Source organism: Cebus imitator, unplaced genomic scaffold (genome assembly GCF_001604975.1).
Source record: "Cebus imitator isolate Cc_AM_T3 unplaced genomic scaffold, Cebus_imitator-1.0 Scaffold83, whole genome shotgun sequence".
Taxonomy (NCBI): domain Eukaryota; kingdom Metazoa; phylum Chordata; class Mammalia; order Primates; family Cebidae; genus Cebus; species Cebus imitator.
Genome location: NW_016107398.1, coordinates 1772384 through 1784978, shown reverse-complemented (window position 1 = coordinate 1784978; position 12595 = coordinate 1772384). Strand labels below are relative to the sequence as shown.

General features: G+C 36.2%; 1 protein-coding gene across 1 annotated transcript in view; it reads left to right on the top strand.

Annotated features, from left to right (window-relative positions):
- Positions 1 to 6348: 6348 nt before the first annotated feature.
- The window catches only part of CUNH14orf39 (chromosome unknown C14orf39 homolog), a 60775-nt gene continuing 54528 nt past the window's right edge, over positions 6349 to 12595 (top strand). The window contains exons 1-4 of the mRNA XM_037740473.1: positions 6349 to 6519; positions 7381 to 7437; positions 7529 to 7585; positions 8645 to 8771. Of these exons, the coding sequence (XP_037596401.1) occupies positions 7389 to 7437; positions 7529 to 7585; positions 8645 to 8771 (233 nt within the window). The 5' untranslated portion in view covers positions 6349 to 6519; positions 7381 to 7388. The remainder of the gene's footprint in view (positions 6520 to 7380; positions 7438 to 7528; positions 7586 to 8644; positions 8772 to 12595) is intronic.

The following is a 12595-nucleotide window of genomic DNA, read 5'->3' as shown; positions in this document are numbered from 1 at the left end:
AAGGATTCCCAGGTCCTGTCTTAAACCTAAGGATTGATGTATTGGTGGGAGCAGCTGAACATTCAAGATGTTTTTATTTCTTTTTTAAAAATTCACTTTTTTATATGTGTTAATATTGAGCAAATGATACAATAACAGATTTACAAGGAAGAAGAAAAAAAGACCCTAACTTTAGGGTGAAGAAGTCTTTTCTAGTCCCATGGAAAGCCTTTATTGAAGGGCACACTGTTACTCAAAGTTTTGTCTCTTAGTTATTACATCTGACTTTAGGATCCATTTTTTTTGGCCAAGTTTTGCCTTTCTTTCTGGAATTTTAAGAGAACAAAATAACAGTATCCGTTCACACTGTGAAGTGAGTATTGTTGCAGAAAACACACAAGTGGCTTTCTCACTATTGAGCTAGTAATGCCTTGTGAATACATGATCTATAGAGAAACACCTATAGTTTTAACTGCTGATGCTGTCTGTTGAAAAATAAATTTTGAATTTTTTTCCCAATAAAAAGGTATTTTGTCCTTAGAATGATAGGAACTCATTAACATATTAACATGCTTTAACATAGGGCTATGTGTGTGTGTGTGAAAGAGAGAGAGAGAGAGAAAGAGAGAAAGAGAGAGTGAATATTTGCATTTAAGAATTTCTCTGTTACAGGATGCATAGAGAATGGGCAAGAGGGCTAGAGTAGATATGTGGCAAAACCAGTGTGGAAGCTAGTACAATAATCCAAGTGAGAGAATGGATTTAGATGGCGGCAATTGAAATGGAGGAAAATGGATGGAAGATAATTCAGAGAAAATGTCTTTATCTTTGGAAGATATTTAAGAGGAAAAATTGGTAGGATTTATGATGGATTAGATGTGGGGAAATGATAGGAGAGGAAGGTTGTCAACATTTAGGTTTCTAGTACATACAAATAGATTCTGGTCCCATTAATGTAAAGAATGAAGGAGGTCAGCATTAGTGGGGTGAATACAAAAGCTGTGTTTGAACTTGTGCTATGGTTTGAATGTTTGTGTCCCTCCAAAATTTATGTTGAAACTTAATCCCTAATGCAATAGTATTAAAAGGTGTGATGAGAGATTAGTATTAGTGTCCTTATAAAAGGGATTGAGGGGGATGAGTTTGTCTTCTTCACCAGGTTGGGATATAGCATTTGTCCTCTTTGGAGGACAGCAACAAGGCACCGTTTTAGAAGCAAAGAGTGCAACCTTACCAGACACTGAATCTACCAGTGCCTCAGTATTGGAATTACTGACCTCAAAAACTGTGAGAAGTAAATTTCTATTGTTTATGAATTACCTAATTTGTGGTGTTTTGTTACAGCACCGAATGGACTAAGAGCTTATCATGTCAGCAATTAGACACGTGGGTCTGGAACTCAGAGGATAAGTGTCATGGACAGTTGCTATTCTCTTTGACTGCTCAGCATTTAAATCCAGTTCTTATGTTTGGAGAATATTTTACCCTAACAGTCTGGGAGGAAGAAGAGATTTATGTGTCATAGGTTTCTTTAATGAGATATAACTACCCAAGGTTTTGAATTGGAATGAATGACACCAGCAAGTATGCCTTTGGAAGAATCCTCTTTCTTAACATGTGATAGCTAAAGTAAGACAGAGTTTGTAGGGCAGTTGTGGTAGTTCTTATGGTAGTGGTGTGAGCTGCAGCCCTCAGGGCTTGGTTGCAGTGATGGTGTCTTGACTACCAAATCTGTGGTGTGAGTTTGGTTATTGCTTCTTGCTGTATAGTACATGAGTCTGGTTCTCTAGCTATTCTGAGGAGTTTTATATTACACAGTATCATTTTTAATTATTTATTTATTATTATTTTTTAGACACAGGGTTTTACTCTGTTGCCTAAGCTGGAGTGCAGTGGTGTGATTATAGCTCACCATAGCCTTGAATTCCTGGGCTCAAGTGATCTTCTTGCCCCAGCCTCCCCAGTAGCTAGGACTACAGGTGTGCACCAATTTTTATTTTATTTTTTTTGTAGGGATGGAGTTTCTCTGTGTTTCTCAGGCTTGTCTTGAATTCCTGAGCTCAAGCAATCCTTGCACCATGACCTCCCAAAGTCCTGGGATTACAGGCATAAACCACCATGCCTGGTCACAGTATTCTTTTAACAAAGTTTACCTTTGCTTAAATCAGCCAGAATCAATTTCTGTTGTTTGCAACTACCGACTTGGATTGACACTAGAGGTCTGGGCTCGAGATATACATTGTGAGTTACCTGTAGAGTGGTTGCATTAGAAACCAAGCACAGGGAGAACAGATGAGAAAAGGCCTAGGACTAAGCCTGAGATTTACAACATTTAATGGCTGAACAGAAGGAGAGAAGGCTGAAACAGAAGATAGAATTATGAGAGATGAGAGAAAAATCAGGTAGCTACTATGGTGTTTTAAGAAGAAAAAGTGATAAATACCATTGAATGCTGCAGAGGTCAAGCCAAGTAAGGACTGAAACATGTTCACTGGATTTAGTGTCATGAGATCATTGTCATCTTAGAACAAATTTTATGGCATAATGTCATTGGGAGGCAGATTGGTGTAAGAAATGAGTTAGGAAGGAGACTGAGTTTAGACAACCATTTAGAAAGCAGATTGGCTGTGAGAGAAATATGATGTTGACTCATAAAACATTTAATGTCTAGGGAAGATTCTGTCTTTCATTTTCTGGTAGAGACTTGACTTTGTGTAAAGCTGACGAGAATGATCTAATTAAATGGAAGAGATTGAATATACATGAAAGAAAAGGCATATTTGATATTTTAGCACTTCTGAGGAAGCAAGAGGAGATGGTACTCAAATACAGGTGGAGGAATTGGCTTTAGGTAAGAGGAGAGATAGCTCCACTATTGTAACAGAACAGAAGGAGGATAGAATAATGAAGATGTAAGTAGGATCATATGTTTGGTAGCTGGAATTTGAAGAAGTTTCATTCCAATGTGTTCTATATTTTCTATATACCATGTGCTGGGCATTATGTTAGGGGCTGTATAGTAACCATTTTCTTTAATTGTTATAACCATTCTATGATGTTGGAGTTATTTACAATTCTCACTTTATATTTGAGGAAACGAAAGCTTGGGTTAGAAACTTGCCCAAAGTTTTGACTTAACAGATGACAGATCCAGAAGTTAAATCCGTATCTGCCTGACTGCAAAGGTTGTTTATAGAGTTAATTGGATGCATACAAATAATATATTAAAGAAAAAATCAGCAAGACTTTGTGAATAATTATTTATGGGAGTTGACTTTGAATTTGGATCAAGTTTAATCAAAATAGATGAAAAAGCATATAAACATAAATATTTGGATAACTCCTTGATAATAGCGTAGGACTGGAAGTATAGATTTGGCAATCATGAGCACAGGTGTGATAATTGAAGTTACTGCGAATGCATGACCCCCAAAAAAGAGAAGGGTAGACTTAAGGGAAAAAAATTTTGGTAAGAGTCCATGGTGATGATGAGAGGAAAAGAAGTAGAAGAAGAAATCTGAGGGGCAGATAGGAAAGGTGAGAGAACTAGAAGAGAGTAATGTTTTGGAAATTAGGATTGCAGAGAGTTTTAATGGAACCAAATATGGAAGAAAATTAGAAAAAAAAGGAAGGAAGGAGAGTAAGACTGAGAAAAGACCATAAGATTTGGAATTGAAATGTTGTCTTAATGACCTGAGAAAGTAGTTAAATGTAGTGGAGATAGTAATTGACTTGAAAAGTTCAATTAGGAAATGAGTAAAGATGAATTGTAGGTAGGAGACACAAGCTTCCTATTAGATAAATTAGGCAATAAAAGGAAGAAAAGGAAGACTGTGCAATTAGAATGAGCAGCAGGTTTAAGTAATGGATTTCTTCAGATTCTTGATTATGGATCAAGAGGCAAAGGTGTAAATAATAGATAACAAAAAATTTGTCTTATGGGAGTACTTTACCAGAAAATGATTTGTTAGGATAAATGTTTACCTAAGTCAAAGTTCTCTAACTTTTCAAATGGAGCACTATAATTCATTGGAGTGAGAGGGAAAAGGGAGAGGGGAAAATAAAATTTATTTAAAACTCTCCAGTAGATGGAGCATCTTCATTGCTTTTCCAGAAGAAAATTTTGGAAAGGAATAAGGTAGGTGGTAGTGGTGTTGGTAGAACTTAGGTATACTCTTATCAGGGTAACTAGGTTATGTATAGGTGTGAATTTAATGGTAAATAAATTGATTTTCAGATTTCAATAAGGTGGTGTTTCTAGATTTCTACAAATTTTCATAAGAAAATCTAATGTTAAATTGAAGTGAATTAACTTTTCACCTACTAAATTTTCTTGACAGTCATAGCAATGCAGTGCCAGCAAGACAAAATAGCTTTACTCTTTATATTTGTTTTCTTATGTTTTCCTAAAAAGAAGTAAATAAATATATTATAAACAAACATAATGAGAGTAAATTTGGGTTAACATCTAAAATATGGAACTCAACTCAGCAAGAAAACAAACAATCTGATTAAAAATGAGCAAAGGACGTGAATAGACATTGCTCAAAAGAAGATGTGCAAATGGCCAACAGATATGTAAAGAAATGCTCAACATGAATAATCATAGGGAAATGCAAATCAAAACTACAATAGGATACCTTACACCTGTTAGAATGACTATGATTAAAAAGACAACAAGTGTTGACAAGGATATGAAAAAAAAGAAAAGTGGTACACTCTCAGTGGGAATGCAAATTGGTACCGCCATTATGGAAATAGTGTAGAGGCTTCTCAAAATTTAAAAATAGAACTATCATAAGATCCAGCTATCTTACTTTTGAATATATATCAAAAGAATATAAAATCACTGTGTGGAACATATGTCTGTGCTCTCGTATTCACTGCAACATTACTTACAATAGCCAAGATATGTACTCAACCTAAGTGTCCATTGACAAATGAATGGATAAAGGAAATGTGGTGTGGGTGCACACACACACACACGGAATACTATTCAGCTTCAACAAAGAAGGAAATCCTGTCATTTGTGACAACATGGATGATGGATGAACCTGTGGGACATTATGCTAAGTGAAGTAAGTCAGGCACAGAAAGACAGATACTATATGACTTCACTTGTATGTGGAATCTGAAAAGGCTGAGCCCACAGAAGCGGAATAGAATGGTGGTTGCCAGCAGATGGGGGAGGAAAGAGGTGGAAATGAGGAAACATGTTGGTCAAAGGGTACAAAGTTTCAGTTAGGCAGAGTCAATAAGTTCTGGAGATCTAATGTACAACACTAGTGACTATAGTTAACAATACTGTACTGTGTCCTTGAAATTTGCTGAGAGAATATATCTTAAAGGTTTTCACCACACTCACTCAAAAATGATTACATGAGGTGATGAATGTGTTACACAAATTAGCTTGATTGTGGTAATCATTTTACAATGTATGCATATGTCCAAATATTATATACTTGGTAAACAGAATTTAGATTTGCCAATTATACCTCAATAAAGCTGGGAAAAAAAAGTAAATATTTTTCACACACACAAAAGAATAAATGTAAATTCTTACATTATCAAAACATACGTTAGTTTTGATGGCTATTAATACCAGCTAGTGAGCAACCTGACAGCACAATATAATGAAATTGGTAATGCATAGCTGATCTGCAGCACTTAAGCAAGAAAAACTTCTGAAACCTTTTTCACTTCAATATGCTGTTTTACAAGCTTTGGTGACTTAAGACAGTTATTGAGATCATTTGGGGTTAAAAACATTTCTACCAGAAATATACAAAGGATTGAGGCACTTTGGAGGACTGAACTGCTTAAATTATTTTGTTTTCACTCTTTATGTCACTTTGGATAGGTAGACAAAGCCTAAGAGCATAAATTACCTAAAGATAGCATTTTGGATGGAAAATGTGCTTTATTTGAGACTGAGCAAATGAATCAGTCTCAAAACGTCCATTCAACCAACATGTATTTGAATTGTGCTTGCTTTTCAAGATGTTTTGAAAAACGCTGAATTCAGAATTAAATTTTGATTATTGAATCGAATGTTATTTACTGTCATGTTAAAGTTAATATACTGCTGTACTCCAAAATATGTTTAAAAACTTGTTACAAGAGGAATAAATAGGCTTTAAAAAACACTTGTCTTCAAGACAACAGGAGGGTCCCTGACAGGTCTCCACTCCTTTGAGGACCCTCTCTCTGACTCCAGCACCCACTTCTCTGGTTTTACTGGGTTTGTCCAGTGCTTCCACCCGCGAGGAAGGAGCGATTGTCCCCGCGCAGGTCTCGTTCGGAGCGCGATCTCGCTGCTCTTCAGCGCGATCTGCCGCTCCGGCGGCGTGCTCCGCAGGGTCTCTCACGGCTGGCGCCAGGGGCGTGGGGGCGGGGCTGAGCGAGGGCAGTCCAGGACTCCGGTCGTCTGGAGTCAGGGTCAGCTGGGGCGTCTCCGGGCCCGGGGATTCTGAGTGGATTTTGGGACCCCAGGGAGGGAAGGTGTGGGCGTTCGGGTCGGGGGCCAGAGGGGCCGTTTAGGTGCGTGGGGAAGGGAGCTGTGTACGGCGGTTTTTCTCTGGGCGGGCGGCCCTGAAGGAGAGCAAGTGAGTGGGTGGGCGGGTGCTGGCTGGCCCTGCCCCTCAGAACAACTGGGGTCGCCTTATCCCACGGGTTGGTGCTGCCCGTGGCTGTGGGCGCGGCCGGGCGGGGTGGGGGGCGGGATACAGTGTTGCGGCCTCGGGCGAGGCGTCTCCAGGACAGGAGGCTGTGCGGGTGAGAGTTGGCTGGGGAACTGCCACCGCGAAGCGAGCGGGCTGTGGCTTCTGGGCTCTGAGGCGAGCGGGAGACAAGAACCCCGCCTCAGGCGTACCTTGTAATGCGAGTCGACAGTCCTGTGAAACCTCCACTTTTTAGATTCTCCGTGGTAAATTCGTAATTGCGAAATCGCACTGTTTCTCTAGGCTTTACCTGGCTGTTGGGGAAGAGCTTTCTTAGAATTTTGCTACACGTGGTCGTACACACGCCACCAAGGAGCATATTCAGTGGCTTATTTTAAAGGGCATATCCTGTGGAGAAATCTGGGTGTCCGGGAACCCTGGAAGATCCGGAGGCTTATTGCAATCCCAAGCCGGTTATGCGGGCGCCTCCCACCCCGTCCCCGAAGTTTCAGTCAAGCCCCAACTCAACAAAGATTTCTAAAGTGCACTTTGGCCTTGGCCCAGGAACGGGCTGGGAAAGTCGCCTTGGGCTCAGGGGGCCTCTCTCCTTACAGTTCTGGCTCAGCCCACATGTTCCTGTGAAGAATGCTATATTTAAAAGGTCGTTACCGAATACATGCTGTTTTGCATATGACTTCAGAAAATCTTTCCTTATAAATATATATTTTTTCATTTAACATAGTATCCAAGATGAATGACAGCCTGTTTGTCAGTTTGGACAGACTTTTGCTAGAATTTGGTAGGTATAAAGTGAAAAATAGGTAACTTTTTGTACTATCATTTGACATTTTAACAATGAATTGAAGTCACAAGAGAATTATTTATTTTAGTCTTCCAGTATGAGCAAGACATAAGTACTAAAGAAGAGATGATTCAAAGAATTAATAGTAAGTAGCTTTGCATGATCAAGATATTTTAGTCTTTTAATTTGTTACAGCATATAATATATAATTGCTCTCTTTAGGGCAACTTATTGTTGGCATTATAACTTTTGTGTCAATTCTCTCTAGCGGCAAATAAACTATTTACCTTAGACAAAATAGTTGTATTTAACTATAGTTTTTTTGATAATAAACTTCTATAATCAGCATTTAATTATTTTGTAAAGAATTTTGTCTTACCTAGAAATGACCCCTTAGGTACAGTTGAAAAGGTGTTATTTTTATCTAATAACAAGTTATTTCAAATAGTTGAGTGAAATTTTTTTATCTTTATAGAAATCACCAGAAATCAGGTGTCAAAATTGACAGGTGGCACATTTTCAGGAATAATAATTCTAAAAAATAATGCTTTCAGTGAAATAGCAAGGCAAATCACACAAATACTGTATAGTATTTTAAGATCCGACAAAACAACTAGCAAAAATAGAGTTCTAAATTTCTTAATCCTTCTGAAAAGGTAAAATTTGGTTACCTTTTCTGCAATCAAAAAAGAATACAAAATGTTAAGAATTTATTTTAATCTTTTCAAAAAATTATGTCTATTCTAGCTTGTATTTAATCACTAGTAACAGAAATAAGTGAGTTGAAGGTGCATTTAATAATTAATTGACATAGCATTAATGAATAGACATTCACATTTGTCAAAAACAGAAGGCTTATGTTAGTGTTATTAATGAGTAAATGTTTACACAAATTCTAGCATCTTAAGATATGATTGACCTTAGATGCCACTGAATCTAGCCCTCTTATGTTAAAGATGAGGTACAAGGGACACTTATTTCTCATCAATCCCAAACTGAAATCTTTAGCTTCTGACTCTAGGATCAGGCCTGGCCCTGGTTCTCTGCCTTTTAGTGTAGGGTCCCACCCATCTGAAGCTTCATTCCATTCTCTGGCTCTCTTCCTTTTAGGTAAACTGCCATGACCATTTTTTTTCCCTACTGTATTTGTTTATTTTGAATTTATAATTTCTACCTTAAGAAAATAAACATTTCCTCTTTCTAGAATGCTATGAAGATATTAAGGAAAACAAATCAACTATTTCTAGAATACATGAAACTATAAATACAACAGATGAGGAAATTGATTATTACTATAAACATGGTGAGGAGATCAAAGGCAACAGTAGTGAGTGAGTATTTGAAATAATCAATTGTCATTACATTCTTTTATTCAGGGTTTTTGAGCTAATTGTTGAAGACACTTGCTTCAAATTAATATTCTTTATTAGCTAATGAATCAAGTCTTAAACTGCCTTATGGTACTATGGAAAGGGATTATAGGAGGATCAAAAGAGAACTAGAACTAAACAGCTATAAGATCTCACTAATTCGAATCCAGTTAACCTAACTATAAACTTTTGAATAAGCTCAGCATATGAAATTTCTGTTAGATAAATTTGAAACTATTTCTATCTTTGAATTTTCAAGATCTTATTTTTGTGAGAGGGAATACAGCCTAAAGTTTTTCAAAATAAAAATATTTAGTGTGTTAACAATTCTTTCAGCATGGCTTCAGGTTCTGGATTCTACTTGTTAACTCTAGCATAAGACAAACATTTTGAAACAAAGACATGAAAAGAACAAAGACTTAATAAAAAAATTAATTTTCTGTACTTAATTTTATATGGACATTGTAATAAGCACTGTACTTTAGGATCATATTTCTTTTGCAACATTTTGTTATTTAAAATTTTAATAAGCCTTTCTGGTGTTTCCCCCATTTGTTTTTTCCCACTGGTTTTAAGAAATCATAAAAGTAACATATACCTAATACAAATATTCAAATGATATACACATGTATGATGTAAATAGTTTTTCCCTGCCTGTAGTTCCCATCACCTACCCTGTCATCCTCTGCATAGGTAATCACTCACATCCTTTTAGACCTTACATAGTCAACATCATTATTACACATGCCACACACGTACACCTGTCTATATAGCTATCTTTTCTTTTTACAAAAATGGAATCACTTCATTCTGCAGCTTGCTTTTTAACATTTAACAATATGTAATGTGAATTATACTATGCATGTAATTATGTATATATTTCATTCTTTTTAACAGCTCCATGGTATTTATGGTATTGATGTTGCCTATTATTTAGCCATTCCCCTATTAATGGACATTTATGTTATTTCCAGTCATGTACAGATATACTTCCACATATAGAGATCTATTGCTATAGAATGGACTCCTAGAAGTGAAATTGCTAAAGAGTATGCACATTTAAACATTGGGTGGATAATACCAAACTGCTCTCCAAAAAGGTTATACCAATTTATTCTCCTACCAACAATGTATGAGAACAATATTTTGTACAGTGACACATTGATTGACTTATGAATGTTACTTTTATAAATAGAAAAATGAATTATTAAAAAACAATGTAGAAGAGTTTCTATTTCCTCATACTCTTGCCAACACTGAAATGATCAGTGTTTAAATATTTTGGTAATCTGATCAGCCAAAACTTACATGTTGTTGACCATTTTCTTTTATTTTGATTTGGGTTTTATTGTAATAGGTTTTACCTGTGGTCTCCTCAATTAGCTGCATTGGGTTGTGGAAAGTACTAATAGTTTCCCCTTAGAACTTACCATGTGTTAGATACACTGTACTTTGTAAAAGCTTAATTTCTGCTGGTGTCTGAGGAGAGTCATTAGGATCTGTTGATTTTAATATGCTTAAATTCATGAATAGCTCTAGTTCATGATTTCAGCATACTGGTTATGAGATTTAAATGTGAACTATGAATCTATGAAAGTACTAGAAAAATATAAGTGACTATGTAATCTCTGAGAGAGGAAGGTCTTACTAAATATGTCACCAAAATCAGAAACCACATAGGAAATGATGGATAAATATGACTACACACAAATTAAAAAGAAAAATACCCTATAATGATGTAAAAGACAAAAGGATAAGCTAGGAAAAGTGTCAGATTAGGATTGTTTAAAAATATAAAGTGCTTATAGAAATTAATAATAAAAAGCAAAAGTCCTATTAGAAAAATGAGCAAAGAAGGTAAACAAGAAAATACCGAAATGAAAACCATACATAAGTCTAATACATGTGCAGAAATGATCAATCTTACTAATAGAAATAGCTAAATTAAAGAGATAATTAAATGCTACCACTTTTGTCTTTGAGTTTTGCTGAGATTAAAAAAAACAAAATTAACACCCAGCACTGGCAAGAAATAAGAATAGCAACTCTTATACACTGTAGGAGTGTACGGTAGTATAAATCTTTTAGATGACATGCCAGTACATATTTTTAAAAGCTTTAAAAATAAGCATGATTTTAAAAAATAGAAATGGGGTCTCACTGTGTTGCCCATGCTGGTCTTGAGCCCTTGGATTCAAGTGATCCTCCCACTTTGGCTTCCCAAAGTGCTGAGATTATACATGTGAGCCACCATGCTGGCCCAAGCATAATTTTTGATTAAGTGATTCCATTTCTGAGAATTTTTCACAAGGAAATAGAGATTCTTTCAAAGATGTAATGTACAACCAGGATAATGTACAATAATCTGAGGTTTTGATCTATGTATACATTGTAGAAAGACTCAAGCTAATTAAGATACACATCACCTTACAAACTTATTTTTTGTGATGAAAACATAAAAAACTATTTTTTTCTAGCACTTTTGGAATATATATTATTTGACTGTAGTCACCATACAGTGCAGTAGATCACCAAAATTTATTCCTCCACTCCAACTTAAACTTGTGTTCTTTGATCAACATCTTCCCTTTTCCCATTCCTTCTCCACTTCAATCCCACCTCTGGTAACCACCTTTCTACTCTGTTTATATGAGATTGACTCTTAGATTCTACATATAAGTGAGATGATACAATACTTGCCGTTACCTGCCTAGCTTGTTTCACTTAGTGTTAACGTCCTTTAGTCCCCTTCATATTGTCTTGAATGGCAGAATTTCCTATTTTTTTCAGGCTGTATAGTATTTTATTGTGCATCTATGCTACACTTTCATTATCCATCATCTCATGAGGGACACTTAGGTTGTTTCCATATCTTGATATTGTGAATAATGCTAAAATGAACATGGGAGGGCAATTATCTCTTCAATGTACTGATTTCATTTCCTTTGGACAAATACTCCGAAGTGAGATGGCTGGATTATATGGTAATTCTATTTTTAGTTTTTTGAGGACCTGTTTTTTGAAGTAGTTGTACTAATTTACTCTTCCACCAACTGTGTCTGAGGGTCCCCTTTTCTCCATATCCTCATCAAAACTTGTTATTATTCACCACGCCCCCCCCCTTTTTTTTTTGAGATGGAGTTTTACTCTTGTTGCCCAAGCTGGCATGCAATGGCGCAATCTCGGATCATTGCAACCTCCACCCTCCAACTCCAGAGTTCAAGCGATTCACCTACCATAGCCTCCTGAATAGCTGGGATTATAGGCATGCACAACCATGCCCAGCTAATTTTGGTATTTTTAGTAGATATGGTGTTTCACCATGTTGAGTAGGCTGGTCTTGAACTCCTGACCTCAGGTGATCTGCCCGTCTCACCCTCCTAAAGGAATGGGATTATAGGTGTGAACCACCACACCCAGCTTTATTCTTTTTTTTGATAATAGCCATTTTAACAGGTGTGGGGTAGTATCTTATTTTGGTTTTAATTTGAATTCCCCTGATGATTAGAAATATTGAGCCCTTTTTCATATATCTGTTGGCCATTTGTATCTCTTCTTTGAGAAATGTCTTTTCAGATCCTTTGACCATTGAAAAAAAATCAGGTTATTTATTTATTTTTTTTTCTTATTGAGTTCTATTTCAGCCTTTTTTTTTTTTTTAAACATAGGAACATATTGGGAGCAACTCTAATTTTCAACATTAGGGAACTGGTTAAATGAGTTTTGGTATATTCATATGAATGAACACTAGGCAGCCAATAAAATTGTGAAATAGGTGTATATTT